Source organism: Citrus clementina, unplaced genomic scaffold (genome assembly GCF_000493195.1).
Source record: "Citrus clementina cultivar Clemenules unplaced genomic scaffold, Citrus_clementina_v1.0 scaffold_7, whole genome shotgun sequence".
Taxonomy (NCBI): Eukaryota; Viridiplantae; Streptophyta; class Magnoliopsida; order Sapindales; family Rutaceae; genus Citrus; species Citrus x clementina.
The window spans coordinates 9667242-9686917 of NW_006262075.1; the positions used below are offsets into that span (position 1 = coordinate 9667242).

The 19676-nt window shown below is 32.9% G+C and overlaps 1 protein-coding gene across 1 annotated transcript; it reads left to right on the top strand.

The window, feature by feature from the left end:
• Positions 1-14471: 14471 nt before the first annotated feature.
• On the top strand, positions 14472-16698 carry LOC18036730 (probable LRR receptor-like serine/threonine-protein kinase At3g47570). The gene is made up of 2 exons (XM_024181095.1): positions 14472-16188; positions 16319-16698. Exons 1-2 carry the CDS (start codon positions 14472-14474, stop codon positions 16696-16698), a joined length of 2097 nt encoding a protein of 698 aa, XP_024036863.1.
• The last annotated feature ends 2978 nt before the right edge of the window (positions 16699-19676 follow it).

Here is a 19676-nt window from a genome sequence, read left to right on the forward strand (position 1 = left end):
GCAACAAATAGCAATCAAGACGTCTAAGCACCAATATTTACTCAAGAGCAATATCAAAAACTCCTAGCTATGTTGTCCTCTTCAGGTAGTCTACATACTGCGAATCTTGCAGGTATATCACTTAATTCCTCTTTATCACATACTTGGATCATAGATACAGGCGCTGCCAATCATATGTGTAGTTCGCTAGATTTTTTTCACTCCTATGAACCATGTCATGTTCCTCTTCACGTTCAATTACTAGATGGTACAGTAGCACAAGTCACTCACATAGGGAAAGTCTCCTTTTCACCAGATTTTTTATTAGACAAAGTATTTTACATTCCGAGTTTTAAGTTTAATTTACTGTCTGTTAGTCAGTTAACCAAATCAAATAGATATAAGGTAATTTTTTCTTCCAATTTTTGTGAGTTTCAGGACCTATACACGAAGAAGCAGATTGGCAAGGGTAGACTTCGTGAAGGTCTTTTCTACATCCAACTTCCAGCTGCATTTTCTTTCACCTCCCAAATCACCTCTACACATGAGATTGATCTTTGGCATTGGAGACTTGGCCACCCTTCTCTTGGACGTTTAGAGCATTTTTCAAAAACTTGTCCTATGGTTAGTTTTAATAAAGAATATGTTTGTGATATTTGTCCTAAAGCAAAACAAACTAGAAAGCCATTTTCCATTAGTAGCATCAAAAGTAAAATACCTTTTGAATTAATCCATTGTGATGTTTGGGGTCCTTTTTCAACTTCAAGTTTTTCAGGGGCTCATTATTTTTTAACCATTGTTGATGATTATACTCGATGCACTTGGTTATATTTAATGAAAACCAAATCCGAAACCCAATTGCATTTACGTTCTTTTCATGCATTGATAAAAACTCAATTTAATGCTAACATTAAAATTGTGCGTTCTGACAATGGGACTGAATTTCTTGTTAAAGAATTACATAAATTTTTTTTAGACCAAGGGATTATTCATCAAAGAAGTTGCGTTCGAACACCACAACAGAATGGTGTGGTTGAGCGTAAACATCGCCATCTTCTCGAAGTTGCGCGAGGTATACGTTTTCAAGCCAATTTGCCAATTAAATTCTGGGGGGAGTGTGTTCTTACTGCAGCGTATTTGATCAATAAATTGCCTAGTGATGTTCTTAATGGAAAAACCCCACATGAAATGCTTTTTGGTATAGCACCAGATTTATCACGCCTAAAAATTTTTGGTTGCTTGTGTTTTGCCAAAAATTTACAAGTTAAAAATAAATTTGATCAATGGGCAAAAATGGGAATTTTTATTGGTTATCCTTTTAGTCAAAAGGGATATCGGATTTATGATATTGAATCTAAGACAATCTATATGTCACGTGATGTTCTCTTTTATGAACATATTTTTCCTTTTAAGGATGTTAAATCACCGGTTTTTTCTACACATGCCACTAATGAGGTTTTATTTGATGAAAATTTTTTCGAGTCCAATATTTTTTTATCACCTTCTCCTAATGAAAACATAAGTTCATCACATGCTCTTCATGAACGTGACCCACCTTTGCAAGACACAGATCCATCCGTGACCAATTCTTCTTCTCCTAACACCACTCATGAACACATCATCACTGAAACATCATCTACCCAACAGCCTAGTTCACCAGCAGATGCAACCTTAGATTCATCACTTTCTTTAGGCAACCAAAATATCCAAACTCCCACACGACCCCAACGTGATAGACGCCCACCAACTTACCTTCACGATTATTGTACTCTGGCTTCTCACAATTCTACCCCTGCTGATCTTATTTCTTCGTCTCTAGGTAAGAAATATCCTCTTCACAATTTTATTTCTTATCATCGTTTTTCTCCAGCACATAAGTCTTTTTTGTCTGCCATTACCTCTACAACCGAACCAAGTTTTTTTCATGAGGCAGTCAAGTTACCTGAGTGGCGCAAAGCCATGGAGGATGAGATAACAGCTCTTGAGAAAAATAATACGTGGACTCTAACTCATTTGCCGGATGGTAAAAAGGCTATTGGCAGCAGATGGGTTTACAAAATTAAATATCAATCCGATGGCACCATTGAGCGTTACAAAGCTCGTTTAGTTGCTAAGGGATATACTCAAACAGAAGGCATTGATTATCATGCTACTTTTTCACCGGTTGCTAAGCTTGTCACTGTGAGAGCTTTACTTTCTCTTGCGGCTGTTAAGGGATGGATTTTAGAACAATTAGATGTAAGCAATGCTTTTTTACAAGGAGATTTAGAGGAAGAAGTTTATATGCAAGTACCACAAGGTTTTTCTAAGCAGGGGGAGCATCTAGTCTGTAAACTCAACAAATCTATCTACGGATTAAAACAAGCATCCAGAAATTGGTTTTCCAAGTTTTCTGCTACCATTCAACAAGCTGGTTTTCGCCAATCTAAAGCTGACTATTCATTATTTGTAAAAACTAATGCCAAATTTTCAACCTTTGTGTTAGTTTACGTTGATGATATTATCGTAGCAGGGAATGATGCTGCCGAGGTTAGCAGAATTAAAGATTTCCTTGCACAGAAATTTTACATCAAGGCATTAGGGAAGTTGAAGTATTTTTTGGGGATAGAAGTGGCACGGTCATCACGTGGGATTTTCTTGAGTCAGCGAAAATATGCCCTGGATATTTTAAAAGATGCTGGTTTACTTGCTGGACGAGTTTCTCATTTTCCAATGGAACAACAACTTCGGCTTTCATCTACAGATGGCGACCTTTTATCAAATCCCTCAAGTTATCGACGTCTTATAGGTCGGTTGATCTATCTCACAGTTACCAGGCCTGATATTGTCTTTGCAGTGCATGTTTTAAGTCGATTTATGCATGAACCACGAACTACTCACATGGATGCTGCCATTCGAGTGCTTCGGTATTTAAAAGGCTCACCAGGCAAGGGTATCTTATTATCTTCAACAAGTGACTTACATATCCGGGGTTACTGTGATGCGGATTGGGCTAGTTGTCCTACTACACGTCGATCTGTTACTGGTTATTGTACTTTCCTTGGTGACAGCCCTATATCTTGGAAAACAAAGAAGCAAAATGTGGTCTCTCGATCTACAGCAGAAGTTGAGTATCGCTCCTTGGCTGATCTTTCATGTGAATTACAGTGGCTTAAAGCACTTTTTGCTGATTTGGGGCACCTTCAACATGATCCTATGACTGTCTATTGTGATAATCAATCAGCTTTATATATCGCTGAGAATCCTGTCTACCATGAGCGAACAAAGCACATTGAGTTAGATTGTCATTTCGTGCGAGAGCGTGTGCAATCCAATTTGTTATTACCACTGCATATTCCTACTTCCATGCAAGTAGCTGATGTGTTTACAAAACCTCTCGGACATGCTCTTTTCCATCATCATATACGCAAGTGGGCGTTGTTGATCTCCACGCTCCACCTTGAGGGGGAGTATTAACGTATAGAATTCGTATAGCATTCGGTTTTGTATATAGAAGTCATATAGAATTCGGTTTCATATTTAAAGCAATTAGATTTGTATATATATTATGAGTCTGTAATGCTTTTCTAGTTAGGATTCTATTCTTTAGGGTTGTACATCTATATATATATGTAGCAACGTTAATGCAAGATATACAAGAGTTTTATTCATAAACTCCATTCTTTATTTTACAATATAGTTTACTATCCATCAACTAGTGCATATTCTGTATTTTATGAAATCAAAGCTGGTTGATTGAGAAATGGACCTTATTACATGTCATAAGATTTTACAGTGCTTTCTAATGGAGCAAAATAAAATAATTCTTACCTGCACAGAAAATTAGAAACGAAAAGGAGGGTTACTGATCCACAGAGTTGTTATTTACGAGAAGCACATAGATGTTACACTTAATTTATTATCCATCTGTATTGTTTAGATGATACTGAAGTATTACCTAAATTAGCCTTTCAAAACTTCTTTTTCAAAAATCTATGGTTGTGATGCGTCTCTATAAACTCGCTCGTACAAATTCTATCTAATGCCAATTGTTTTAAACCCTGTTCTGAAAGAGCATGAAAGGATATGTTCACTTATCTAGTTATGTTTTTTATGCTTTCACTTCACTTGATTCACCTTGTCCCTCTTTTAAAACAGCTGTATATGCTGGAGTGCCAAATCCATCACAAGGATCATATTACATCCTACGGAAGGAGCACAGTTCATTGGCTTCACTCAGTTTACAGAGTATATGTTGCTCTGAGACTGTATGTTGCTGTGAGACTGTATGCCACGCTGGCAAGTGTGCTTTGACAGATTGTGGAGATGGCACCAAAGATTGTAAACTAATTAGTACTGAAAAATCCTATTTGCACATAAAATTGCACAAAATAAATAGAATGAGAATAGTTGTACAAAGAAATAAGATTAATAAAGTAAATAAACTTATCTTTTAGTGTTTTTGTGTATTTTTGTGTACGTACAAGTAGCATTACTCATTAGCAATTAGTCTAGAGTGTTCTGATTTTTTCTAATAAGTAGATTTATTATTATTATTTTTACATTTTCAATTTCTCTTCCATTTTCCCGACTCCCAAACACCACCAATCCTCGGTTTTCTAGAGTATCGGCTATCTCTTTCTACAAACACAAAACTGCTATTTACTTTCAAGAAACAACGTATTCTGTGGTTTATTGGCTTGTGCCTTGTGAACGGGGCTAATGTTGGTCTAACTACTTTCACGAAACAACGTACTTCGTGGTTTATTGACGCGCACGGGGCTAATTGTCTCCTCTTTCATTAACTCTGTCAATTCATGACTTTGACGCGCACGGTAGCTGCTAACTGCCTTCTCCATTTGACGTGCAAAACACTTTCTTGAGTCGGGTTAAAATTAATTGATCATTTTATTTGGTGATAATGACTTAGTTGTCAAGTCATGAGTTTGATGATGAAGAGGACGAAAAATATTATTTTATTATTTAAAATAAGACTATCAATTATTTCCATGGTCATCTTATTTTCTAAAATAACTAAATGGAATCTTACAGAATTAGAGTGCTTGACTTCTTCATACAGTGCTTGACTTCTTTTTACAGAATTATAAAGTGAAAAAAGAAATTAAAAAATTAAATACTTTTCATGCGAGTGGAGAAGATTGGGTAGCGATTACAATAAATAAAAGAAAAATTCTGTAGATTTATTGAATAACTATTGATTTTACTTTGATAATTTCTTTCTAAAAGTAAGGTAAACATTTTTATTTTCTTTGCATTCGAGCTTTCTTTCTTTTGCGCTGGCCTTCACACTCTTGACCGTATTTCATGGGGCACATTCAATCTCAATCTTCTGCAAGTTTGTGGCAGTTTTGTTAATTACGAACTTTTGTAGGATTTTATGGAGATGATACTTTTATATACATTTTTCTTTTCTTTTTTTCTTCGGTGAACAAATTAAAAATTTAGTTTTTGTCATCATGACTGGTGAAATAAAAATAGTCCTCATTTCAAGGATTGACAAAAACGTTGTGCTCATACCGATTAATGGGGAACTAATTTCGTCTTCTTAAAAGAGAATTATTTACAGCGCGGTAATTCGGAGATTTCTTTATTATATAGCCAAACCTAAGTGATAAGAATTTCCAAATGAGATATAATTTGGAGGGAAACAAAAAACTAATTCAAGTTAAAGACCAGGAATTTGTGTTCCTCACAAAAACAATAATTCAAACCGCGCAATTTTTTTTTTGATTTATTTAAAAAAAATTGTTTGACGTATTAAAACAGTAACTCTTTGACGTATCCCTGGGGCAATGTAAGTTGACTTTACATTAAAACAAAGGCTGGCGCTAAGTTACGTGCACGTAACTTGCGTCCTCCTCACGGCTACAGTACCTAGCCCCACCATGGGTACTTTAGCCGTGAGGGGGACGTAAGTTACGCGCACGTAACTTAGGCCCTCCCTAAAACAAAACATAATTACAATCACATAATTACAATTATCATCACTGCTTTGTATAATTTTCAGGACTAGTAAATTATCTCAATTTTTAAAAAGCATAATTACAATTATCGATCGAACACCACTAATTCCAACAATTCAACTAATGTTAATATGTCATATCAATTTGTACAACAATTTTTGTAACTATATCATTACTCGTTAATTAATATGAACACTAATTTATTTTCTTAAAAGAGAATTCATCAATATGTATAATAATATTTTCACAAAAATATTTGTGACTGTATCATTGATCATTAACTAATAGACCACTAATTTATTCTTCTTGAAAGAGAATTACTGCAGCGAGGTTGGAGGCTCAAAGAGTTCTCATTTAGCCAAACATAAGAGATAAGAGTTCACAGGAGACGTAATTTGGAAAATCAATTCCATCCAATAGGCAATAGGTCTCAGTGGATTCGACTCAGTATACAATTATTTTCAATTTTTTAACGTCTTGTAATTACAAATTCCGATATCACATTATAATTTTCAAACAAATCAAAGTGAGTCAAATCAAATTTAGAAAATTGAGAAATTTAAGATGATTAAGTAAATGCTAGACAAAATCTAACTTGTAAATATACCTTACCACATGATGAACGTTCTTAAAAATCTTAACTGATTGCTCACCAATTAATTGTAATTTTACAATTTTTATATATCCTTTCTTTTCCCTAAAACTTCTAGTTTCCTAGCATATTGTTCTCAATTGGTCTAATTATAATGTAAGATTTTTTAAATATAAATAAAATGAATTTATTTAATAGAAATTTGAAAAAGAGACACTTATCTATGCAAGCAAAGTTGCATTCTGTTTGTGGGGACTTAAAAAAAAAAAAACATAATGATACAGTGATGACGACAATTCTTAAGTATTTGTTTTCTTTAGTTACAGTTTGGTTTGAATGGTTAAGTTCAAGTTCGAATTTTGTTTATGTAATTTAAATTAAAATTGATAGAACAAATGGGCTGATCAGTACGGTGATGAAGAAGAAGAAGAAGAAAAAGAGGGGGATGTCTGAGAGGATAAAGAGAAAGAAAGTTCTCAAATACAAATCCGGCTTTATGGAAATTAAATTAAAAGCTATGAAGCATTGTAAATTACTTAACAGATTAATGCTGAGCTAATCAAGTTTGTTTCTGAAGAAGATATCTTTAAATCTCTTGTAGTTAAATATAATTATCATATCACCATATCAAATGGACCGAATTCAATCAAATGAAATCTAGAAAATAGAGCAGCTCATAGATGTAGCTTGGCGACTTTTTGCTGCTCTTTTTATTTTAATAAAATCCGTGGCTAAGTCGAGGTTCATTTGAAAGTACTTGGTCGAATTGCGACTTGCACCGGAGGCTTCGTTTTAGAAGAGTGCGGAGCAGCTGCCTTGTCCATTTGGCACGCCAACGACTTTCTATTGACCAATAATTTTGAAAGCGATATTATTAATTTACCATCTAAGATATTTTTGATATTATCATTTTACTCTAATATTTTTTTGATATTATCATTTTATTATCAAAGTTTTTTGACAGCTATTTTGTTCACTTAATGTTTTAGTTTTTATTATTTTACTATCAAAAAATGGTAAACACGCCTCTAGTGTAGGTTATGCACAAAAATGGTTACCGAATTGTCTTGTTTCTCATTTTGTTTAAATTTTCATAAATTCGACTCACGATTCAAACATGGGTGAAGAGTTTTTTTGGGAAAAAATCTGGTCTTCCATTTACTAGAATTAGGTATGTATGATTTTATTATTTTTCCTTTGCTTTATATGTATCTGGAAGATTATGAATACTTCGCAGGATTTAGAAGGATTTGAAAGTTTGAACGCATATCGCTTTCTGTCCATCAGCTAATGCATGTTCTGCATTTTATGAATATCAGAGTTGGTAGATTGACAAATGGATATTTTGCTCAAAGCTACAACTGGGCAAAGGCAAGCCATTTACTATTTTTTCTAATGGAGCAAAGTAAAATGATTCTTACCTGCATGGAAAATTAGAAAAGAAAATGAGGATTACTGATCCACAGAGCTGCCATTTACTAGAAGCACATAAATCTTACGCTTAATTCATTATCCATCTGTAATGTTCTAATGATACTTGAGTATTACCTAAATTAGCTTTTCAAAACTTCACTTCGAAAAAATCCAAGGTTGTGATGGGTCTGTATAAATTCGCTAATACGAGTTCTATCTATTACCAATTGTTTTAAACTCTGTTCTGAACAGAGCATGAAAGGATATATTAATTTATCTAGTTATGTTTTATATGCTCTGACTTCACTTGATTCACCTTGTTCATCTTTTAAAACAGTTGTATACGTTGGAGTATCAAGTTCATCACAAGGATCATATTATGGCCTAAGGAAGGAGCACAGTTCATTGTTTGCACTCAAGCTTAGCAGAGTATTTTGGGATTCAAGACTCTTAGTAGGCTGTTGCCGTAAAACTATATGCCGTGCTGGCAAGCGTGCTATGACTGATTGCTGAGATAACACCAAAGATTGTAAACTAATTAGTAAAGGAAAATGTTACTTGCATGTAAAATTGCCAAAAACAAATAGAATGAGAATACTTGTACAAATAGCATTACTCATTAGTAATTAGTCTAGAGTGTTCTAGTTTCTTCTAATAAGCAGCTCATTTGTGCTTAAGACTTGTATTTTACGTTTATGTTACTTTCTAATAAAGATTTTCTCTGTTCTTTTTTCCTTTCACTTTCTCTTCCATTTTCCCCACTCCCAAACAACACCAATCCTTGATTTTCGTGTATTTCAACAAACACGAATCCGCTGTTTGTCCAATTACTTTCAAGAAACAACGTACTCTGTGGTTCATGGACTTGTGACCTGTGAACGGGGCAAATTAGTCAAGGTCCGACTGTCTCCTCTTCCACTGACTCTGTCAATTCATGACTTTGGCACACAGTAGACTTCAGCTGGCCCCTCCATTTGACGTGCAAAAAACTTTCTTGTGTCAGGTTAAAATCAATTGATCATTTTATTTGTTGATGATGAGTTAGTTGTATATATTCCAAAATAATTGGGTTTGGATGGTCATTTTATTTTTAAATATCTACATGGAATCTTACAGAATTAGAGTGCTCGACTTCTTTATACAGAATTTATAAATTGAAAAAATCAAGAAATTAAATACTCTTCATATAGTGGGAGGAGATTTAGTTGCCTGCTAAACAAAAGAAAAATAAATTAAAAGCACAATACTTCAATAATCTCATTCCCAATCATACCGGAAACAAAATTTTCTGTATATTTATGAAATAACTATTGATTTTACTTTGGTAAATTTTTTTAAAAGTAAGGTAAACATCTCAATCCTCTGTAGGTTTGTGGCTGTTTTATGAGCTACGATTTTCTATAGGATTGCATGTAGATGATACATTTTTTCTTTTTTCTTTTCTTCTTCGGTGAAGATATTAAAAATTTAGTTTTTGTTATCATGTGAAGCGAAAATAGTCCCCATTTCAAGGATTAATGGGCCACTAATTTCGTCTTCTTAAAAGAAAATTATTTGCATTTATTATATGTCATGTTAATATAGAGAATTTTTTTAAAAAAAAATTTCTTTTTTGGATGAATAAAAGTATTTTTTGATAAATATTTTACAATCATATTTTAAAAAAAGGTTTATTTTAAAAAAATTTCACTCCTCTTCCTACATAATTTTAGAATTTAACATTATAAATTAATCTTTTTAATCAAAGTAATAATCTTTCCTTCGGTCTGCAAATGCAAAAATTTAATATTATACCTATTGACGATATTTGCTCCAAATTCACGAGAATAAAATTTCTAATAGAATTATGAAATTCTTTACTAGAAATTTGTATGAAAGTCATGAGAGTAGAAGGTGTGATCATAGGAAATTAATATATCCCTGACCGATACAAAAATGATTATAAAGAAAAAAAAAAGTCACGCGCTTATTGTTGAAAAAAAAAAGTTACTTTCCATTTTCCAATTATTAAAGTAATTCTAAAATCGTTGGATCACAAGGATAGGTTTTTAGTTTCTGAGGTCAGGCTTAACGCATGCCGGTACTTTTCTCCACTATTTTCTTAGAATTTTTGGTTTCATTATAAATACCAATCCAATTAAGCTCACACTTACAATCTAAATACTCTCATCTCATGGAAATAACTCATTCTCTCAGTATGATGAGCAGATTTCTCTTACTCCATTGTTTGTTTCTTATTTTCTTATTTATCGCAGCTGCAACAGCCAACACAGGTACTATTACCACAGACCGAGATGCTCTGCTTGCCCTGAAAGCTCACATAACTCATGATCCAACCAATTTCTTCGCCAAAAATTGGAACACAAGTACTCCTGTCTGCAATTGGACAGGCGTCACTTGTGATGTCCATAGCCACAAAGTCGCAGTCCTGAATGTTTCTGGCTTAAATCTCACAGGCACCATCCCTTCTCAACTTGGGAATCTTTCTTCTCTGCAATCACTCGATCTTAGTTTTAACCAACTTTCTGGTTCCATTCCCTCCGCCATCTTCACCACATATACGCTGAAATATGTTAGTTTCTGCAGAAATCAGCTCTCCGGGGCTTTCCCTTCTTTCATATTCAACAAGTCTTCTTTACAACATCTTGACTTTAGTTTCAATACACTGTCTGGTGAAATTCCTGCAAATATCTGCAGTAATCTTCCTTTTCTGGAATATATTTCTTTGTCCCAAAACATGTTCCATGGCGGAATACCGTCCACTCTTTCAAATTGTACATATTTGCAAAAATTAAGTCTGTCATTAAATGATTTCTGGGGAGCCATACCAAAAGAAATCGGGAACTTGACCAAACTTAAGGAATTATATCTTGGCCGTAACGGACTCCTAGGTGCGTATGATCGTGGAGTTAATGAAAATTGTTCCATGAGTTGTAATATGAATAATGTTCCATAATACAGTTTGCACACGTTGATTAATTTTCAGGAGAAATTCCTCGAGAGTTTGGCAATCTTGCCGAATTGGAGCTGATGTCGTTACCAGCAAACAAACTCCAAGGTACGATTTAAACTTTTTGCAATTTTATTTTAGCTCTGCTTGCTTCTGTATTCATTCGCTTGTTCTTTAATTATGCTATGGTTTTTTTTTTTCTTTCAGATAGAGATAAAGCTTGTGTGTGTGTGTGTATATATATGTTTATGTTTTGTAATTTTCTTTCGTCATATTGCCACTTCCATTTTGAAGCTACCAATTGAGTTGATCAAAATTAATGATGTTTCTTTCTTATTCTTCTCGGCCTAATTCCTATATAGTTGAAGAGTTGATTGTTATCACGATATTCTTCAGGCAATTATTATTATTATTATTTTTTCAAATATGAACTATCTAATTGTTTGCGCAAATATTTATTTGCTTAATTTGCAGGAGAAATTCCACAGGAGCTGGGGAATCTTTCAAGATTGGAGATATTACAGCTGTCTGATAATTTTTTAACCGGTATCATTTCCTCATCTATCTTCAAATTACTCCTCTCCATTGAATTTGAAATTTTCATTTAATGACTTAACAGGTAACTTCTCTTGTGACATATATATGTGTGTGTGTGTGTGTGTGTGACATCCACGACTTAATTAAAAGATTTCACGTTTCTTACTATAAATTCTGATATGGGGATGTATCATTACCATTATCTAACATTACCTCGATTTTTTATTTGAAATTAATCTGTGTTTATGCAAAATTTTGTAGCACTTAAAAAAAAAATATAGAAACACTTGAAATAAATCATCAACCTTTCTTCTTTATTGAATTTGGATTTCTCAAAAATTATCTTGACAAGTATGCTTCACTAATGATATAATGCATGTGTGACAACTTCATAAAATAATTTCCATGGAATCACTAATTATTTTTAGATAATTGGAGATGCCATCAATAATAAATAATTTCTTAACAAGCACCACACCAAAAGAAATCGACAACATTAGTAATCTTAAAGTGTTATATCTTTACAACAATAGACTGCAAGGTACGTATCCTGACAGAAATTTTTATCTAAATAAAATTTTATTAATCACTTGTGATATTTTACCGTATCAAATTAAATGATGATCGCTCTTAGACTATCATGAAGGCTAGTAGATAAATTAGAATTTTTTTTTAGTCATCAATCGCGTGATATTTGACCTTAACGAATGATGTTCAATCGTAGAATTTGGGACACCTTGAAGGTTAGTAGCTAGAAAAATTAGGAAATTGTTGAAAGTTTTGAAATAAATGTTGAGAACTAGTTTTAGCGAATAAATATGAAAAATAGGCTAGAAGAAATTATTTTACTAAAATAAGAGTTAAAACGAGCGGAGAAGTACAATAATCATGACTTGGGCTTGCTGTGTACTTATTTTACTTGGGCTTCGGGCTTCGTTACCCGATTAGGTTATAGCTATTTATATATAATAATTAAAGCATACTAAAGCTAGCGTTGATGTACGGATGAGTGGCGTCAAAAGTGTATATGTTTTTATGTATTAGTATTCTTTGAAACAAATCTGAATATAATTCTTTCAAGATACAGATGAAATACCACATGGAATCGGAAATATTTTACCGCGATAAGAATTTATAGATTCATTGTAGTAGCACATATAAAATAGACCAAGAATTTAGTTCCAAAATACATTCATATCTTCATATAAATTTTACATTACTAAATTAAATTAATATCAAACTATTTTGTTTCTCTCTCTATGTTATTTTATTTAACAATGATATGTCATATGAACATTGGAATTAATAATATTTATAATTACTTAGTAAAATTATAAATTTAATACTTTGTTAACATTTTATCTACGGATAATAATTAAACTTAAACTCGTTTTTTTTTTAAATTTTAGTTATGCATATTCATTTCATTAATATAAAACTGCATATTTATACTAATTTACCATTATCAATAAAATGCTCTGAGACAAACTATCTAATTTATATTAGTATATTTAAAATACTTGCATTTATTATATTTTGAAAAAAACGATTATTTGCATTTATTAAAAACCTTTGGATTCAAATTTTCTTAGTTACTAAAGTGAAAGGGTATAAATGTATGATAGTCAGAAACGGATTTGTACGATCATTTTTCAATGCATACATTTAAGCAACTAGATGTCATCTTCCCTAATATTATATTAAGCCATATGTTAATTTGCAGGAGAAATTCCGCTCGAAATCTTACAAAATTCGAGATGTTATGGCTAAGTGATAATTTCTTGACACCTGGGCTTCAGTACTAATGATATGCATGTGTGCCAACTTCATAAAATGTATTAAAATGTAATCACTAATTATTTTTAAATAATTGGAGATGCTATTACTAATAAATAATTTCTTAACACACACCATAGTAAAAGAAATCCGCAATTTTACTAATCTTGAAGAGTTCAAGGTACGTATCATGACATAATTGTTCATCTAAATATACTTTTAGTAACCACTCAGTGATATTTTACCTTAACCAAGGATGGTTATTTTTAAAATATTGTCAAGATTAGTAAGAAATTTAGAAATTGTTGATTTGCTTATAAATAAATTTAGTGTTTAGCATTTCAATTGGAAAACTTGAACGAAATGTTAATAACTTAGAGTCTCCATGTTATAACCAGAAATTTGAAAAGAAATTATTTTACTGAATTAATTTATTTTATCTTATTGTAATTGAAATACTGCTGAGGCGTTTTTTCGTTTTTGCTGTTACTGAGGCTTGATTCACTTTAATAATAGCAGCTACCGACCTAGCCTTTTACTTTTCGTACATAGTCTACCTATCTCTCACCTATTGCTTACTTAAATCGCATACATATTTTACCTACTTATTTTTATAAATATTAGTAAAATACATTTTATTACATTTCTCCCGTAAGTTCTCTAAATGTGCGTTATTAATACCTAACTCTCCCTGTTAATTTACCTCATAATCTATCGACCACTTAAATCACATATATATTTTACCTAAATTTTACCCAAAAGAATATTAAAATAAAATAAAGAAATATGTGCTGCAATTTGTATATAACTAATAAAGCATTGACGGTATGTAGCGTTTCAAAAATTCATGAGTGGTTTTTCTTGTGTGCTAGTACTTGTAATTATTGGGTAGCATATAAATGGCTTTTTATTATATATGTGTGTCCGTTGATAAATATTATTTATTATTTGAAAAATAATCTGAATATAATTCTTTCAAAATACAGGGGAGATAATACATGAAATTGGTCATCTCCATAATCTGGGGTTTCTGGACCTCAGTCAAAACAAATTACTTGGTACTATCCCAGCTGCAATCTTCAATGTGTCAACACTCAAAGCATTCGCTGTTACAAATAATTCTCTCTCGGGATGTCTTTCGTCCATCACAGACGTCGGACTTCCAAATCTTGAAGTGCTTTATTTGTGGGGTAATAATTTCAGTGGCACAATTCCTCATTTCATCTTTAATGCTTCTAAGCTCTCTAAGCTAGCGTTGGAAATGAACTCATTCTCCGGTTTTATTCCCAGCACATTTGGCAACTTAAGAAACCTTGAGTGGCTGACTTTATATGATAATAATTTGACGTCTTCAACTCTAGACTTGAGCTTTCTATCATCGTTGTCAAATTGCAAGTCTTTAACACATATTTCCTTATCAAATAATCCACTAGATGGCATTCTTCCAAGGACGTATGTCGGTAATCTTTCTCATTCTTTGAAAAACTTTTACATGTACAATTGTAATGTTAGTGGTGGCATCCCTGAAGAGATCACCAACTTGACCGACTTGACAACCATTGTTTTAGGAGGCAATAAATTGAACGGATCAATTCCGATTACTCTTGGCAAATTACAAAAACTTCAAGATGTGGATCTTGAATATAACCAATTAGAAGGATCAATCCCAGACAGTATTTGTCTTTCAGTTGAACTGTATGAGTTGGAGTTGGGTGGCAATAAGCTTTCTGGATCAATCCCTGCATGCTTCAGTAATATGACTTTTCTGAAAGTACTGTCGTTGGGTTCCAATGAGTTAACTTCTATTCCCTTAAATTTTTGGAGCCTTAAGGATATCTTGGACCTCAACTTATCATCAAATTGTTTTAGTGGCCCACTCCCATTAGAGATTCGAAATTTGAAGGCTTTGATAGAAATTGATTTTTCGATGAATAATTTTTCAGGCATCATCCCAATGGAAATTGGAAGCCTAAAAAATCTAGAAAATCTCTTCTTAGAATATAACAGATTAGAAGGATCAATTCCTGATTCATTTGGTGATTTGATAAGCTTGAAATCCTTGAATTTGTCTTATAATAATCTCTCCGGGACTATTCCTGTATCTTTAGAGAAGCTCTCATATCTTAAAGATCTAAATCTTTCTTTCAACAAGCTAAAAGGAGAAATTCCTAGGGGCGGATCTTTTGGAAACTTCTCAGCTGAATCATTTAAGGGAAATGAATTATTATGTGGTTCACCCAATTTACAAGTCCCACCATGCAAAGCTAGCATCCACCGCACATCAAGGAAAAATGCTCTTATCCTAGGGATTGTCTTGCCATTTAGTACTATATTTATGACAGCAATCATTTTGTTCATCATAAAATATCAAAAAAGAGAAAAAGGGCCACCAAATGATCCTAATATGCCACCAGTAGCAACGTGGAGAAGGTTTTCATACCTAGAACTCTTTCAAGCAACAGACAAATTCAGTGAAAACAATCTAATCGGCAGAGGAGGTTTTGGCTCTGTCTACAAAGCAAGAATTAGGGATGGGATGGAGGTTGCAGTGAAGGTTTTCAACCTGCAATGTGGAAGAGCATTTAAGAGTTTCGATGTTGAATGTGCAATGATGAAAAGTATTCGCCATCGAAACCTTGTCAAAGTTATTAGCAGTTGTTCAAATGAAGAGTTTAAAGCATTGGTATTAGAATACATGCCTCATGGAAGTTTGGAGAAGTATCTGCATTCAAGTAACTACAGTTTGGATATTTTTCAAAGATTGAACATAATGATAGATGTTGCATCAGCTTTGGAATATCTACACTTTGGTTATTCAGCTCCAGTAATTCACTGTGACTTAAAGCCCAGCAATGTATTGTTAGACGATAATATGGTTGCTCACTTGAGTGATTTTGGCATTGCAAAGCTCTTAACTGGAGAAGATCAATCTATGACTCAAACACAAACACTTGCCACAATAGGCTATATGGCACCAGGTTTGTTCTATATAAACATTTTCTCTTTCTTGTAAACTTCCTAATAAGTTACTTATGTTTCATGATCTTCATTAGATGAGGAAATTATTATTAATAATGTATCTTATGATGTAACTGTTGCAATTCATAGAGTATGGAAGAGAAGGACAAGTATCCACCAATGGAGATGTTTATAGCTTCGGGATTATGTTAATGGAAACTTTTACTAGGAAGAAACCCACAGATGAACTTTTTAATGGAGAAATGACATTAAAGCATTGGGTTAATGATTGCCTACCCATTTCCACTATGGAAGTTGTTGATGCTAATTTGCTAAGTCAGGAGGACATACATTTTGTTGCAAAAGAGCAATGTGTGTCATTTGTCTTCAATTTGGCTTTGGAGTGCACTGTGGAATCTCCTGAGCAGAGAATCAATGCAAAAGAAATTGTAGCAAAACTCTTAAAAATTAGAGACTCATTACTTAGAAATGTTGGAGGCAGATGTATAAGACAATCAAATTTAAATTGATTCTGCCCCTCTTTCATTGCTTGCTATCTTTTTCAGAGATTTGAACGATTATCCTTCATACAAGTTTTGTTGATATGTTTTGTTATTGCTCTTGCTCATGTTTATTTCTCTCTTACTTTAATTTGCATGCATGCATTTTCGTTCTCTTTCATGTTTGGGTTGGTTTGTATGTAGTTTGTTTTTTGGGGTAAGGTTCATTATGTCCTCACCCTAATTACATGCATCCTTTTTATTTTTATTCAATAAAGCTTCGTTATTACTATCGAGGTTTATTGAAAGGAAATTTTCAATTGATTTTCTTTTCTTTGACTAGTAATGGAAATTCTAATCTTTATAGTGAATAACTTCAATGATAGAATGTGTGAACATATTTAGTATGTTGAAAATGATCATTAGAGAAAACAACAAGTATCAAGGAATAAGATGTAATTAAATTGATTGGACAGTTAAGATATCGATTTAATTAACGAGGTGGTACAAAGGATTAAGCGGTAAAGAAATCAATGTGGCTTGAGACGAATGATTATTCGAACATACAATTATGGAGGTCAGTTCCAATCTTATAGTGGAGTAAAGTTGGAATTAAATGATTAGGCTTATTTAATTACAGGCTTAATTGTTGTAGCCAATATCCTATGTTCCCAAATGATCCCCGGGTTAGCTCATTTAATTGACTGCACCACTACTGAATTAATAAGCAAGATAACTAACTATTTGGGTCAAAAGCCTAAATATATCATTTAGAGGGAGGCTCCATTTAATATGCTTGTGTGTAAGGGGCCTTATGTTATTTTACAAGGTGGGCCCCCTATAGAAAAAGCAAGTAACTTGACTTTTGATTTTTATTATTTAGAGCCTAGGGTTTTCACTAAAGGGAGATATAAAAAGACTTATTTTCTCAAAAGAAAAAAGTGAGAGCCGCAATACATAGATTAGAGAAAAAGAATTTTTCTCTCTCTAATTGAGAGGAAAATTTTCTCTTGCTAGTTGCTTTTAGTAGTGATAAAGGCGTCCACACGTCAAGTGCAGATCAAATCTGAGTCATAACCTGGAAGATCATTGGTGACAGATCGTGATCTAACAAGCGTGGTGGTGACGGATCGTGATCTAATAGGCATGGTGGTGACAGATCGTCATTAGGGAGCCTAGATTAACTCAGCAAAAAAGCCAAATCAGATTGTCAAGGTATGAGATCGATCCTAAAAGTTTTTTTTAAAAAAAACTGATTTTTCCCCGACAAGAAATTCACGGATCAATGGCTTCTTATTGTTTCTTTTAGATGACAGCTTGCAATCTCTGGGTGTGCATTCATAATGCCTTACATGAATACAAGAATGAAGGTTGCCCCCCCCCCTCCTCTTTGGGCCAATTGCAGTTTTGATAACAACTCAAATCGGTGTGGTAGAAAGCCTTGCCCCAGACCTCCGCCATTTTCTCTTCTACCACAATTTGGGGAACCTAAACTACTTACTTTTTGCCAGTTTTTCTTGAAATATTTTTGAGAAGAAAACCAACAATACATTTTATGATTTGGGCTGTTTTAAAGATCTTTGCTTGATACCTCTGCTACCGGTTTTCAGCAGAGTGCCCAAAAATAATCAGTGCACGCACTATAGGCTCTATTATTATCAGTAAAAAGCATTAATGACATATATTGGGATCGACTTTTTTATTTGGGAGTGGAAGCATGCTTGAAAGAGTTGAGTGGTGCATCTTGTTCAAACATGCCAATTCCATCTTATGAAATAGGAGTTAGACTGAACAACGTTATGTCTTCATTATCATTTCAGAAGGAAACAAATCAAATGCAGCAATTGATGTACGAGTTGCTGTTGGCGCTGCTATATTTTTTACAGACTCTCATACCATGGAAAAACTCAGCTTTAAAGAATGGTATGATGCTTTGATATATGAAGTAATTGGTATATATTTTGTACCTTCCATACATTTTGCTCTGTTAATGTTATTATTTGATAACATGTTTGTCGAGTTGCACAGTGTCTAGAATTTTGAGATTAAGAAGAGTCTAAATGCTATACAAATACACTCCTTTCATTTTATACAACTTTGATTGATCATTGTTTTAAATTTACCTCAGGCATCAATGGAGTCTATCCGAGTCTCCTTTGCTGGGGAATCAGTCAAATAACAGCACAGGTGCATATGTTCTATCTGTTTTCATTTAAAACTTCAATTGAGTTGCTATCTATTTAACTTTGGCAAGTGAGAGAGAGGGATGGGACCGTCCAATTAAATTTAAGTTTCAAGTGGCAATCCCACCACTGTCGTCTCAGGTTTGCCAAATTCAAATTTGAAAATCTCACCAAGTCAGTATGGTGATGTTGTGGGATTGTCTCGCCTAGGTTTTTAGCCTCATGACCTCCTTTATTAGAAAAAGTCTCAAGTGTTCTTACTCAATGGTAGAATCATGATTTTACTTCAATGGAAGCCATACTGATTAAAATATACTCTTTTGATCAACTACTTATTTGATGTTGCTCTCTCTACCTTAATCTCCTTCTTTATGAAAAATTTATTGTAATACATGGAAGTATATATTGCATTGAGTAAAATGAAATTGTTCAAAAATTAACAAATTCAGCTTTATTATAATCTAAAACAAAGTAAATAGAATAATACCCATCATGTAAAAATAAAAAATAAAATTTTTATACCACTTGGAATTTATTTTAAATGTTTTGGTCAAATCTAAGAAGTACAAACTTTGAACAATGATAATAGGTAAAAACTAATAATCTTATAATAAAAAGTAAGAAAAAAAATAAAGTTGATTTAGCAGCTAAGAATAAAAAAAGAAAAATAGAAAGAGAGAGAAATTAGTTTAGGCTTCAACCATTGTTATAGTAGAGAAAAAAAATTAATTAAGAGTAATTTTACGAATTTTTAAAAATGAGTGAATTAAAATTATAAGTTATAATTTGATAATTATCTTAATTAAAAAATAGATGTTTAAATAA

What these genes read in the sequence shown, in the direction of transcription:
- LOC18036730 (XM_024181095.1), top strand. Translation starts at nt 14,472, where the DNA reads ATGAACTCATTCTCCGGTTTTATTCCCAGCACATTTGGCAACTTAAGA. An exon ending in AATAGGCTATATGGCACCAG is followed by an intron (nt 16,189 to 16,318) that starts GTTTGTTCTATA and finishes TGCAATTCATAG; the next exon opens with AGTATGGAAGAGAAGGACAA.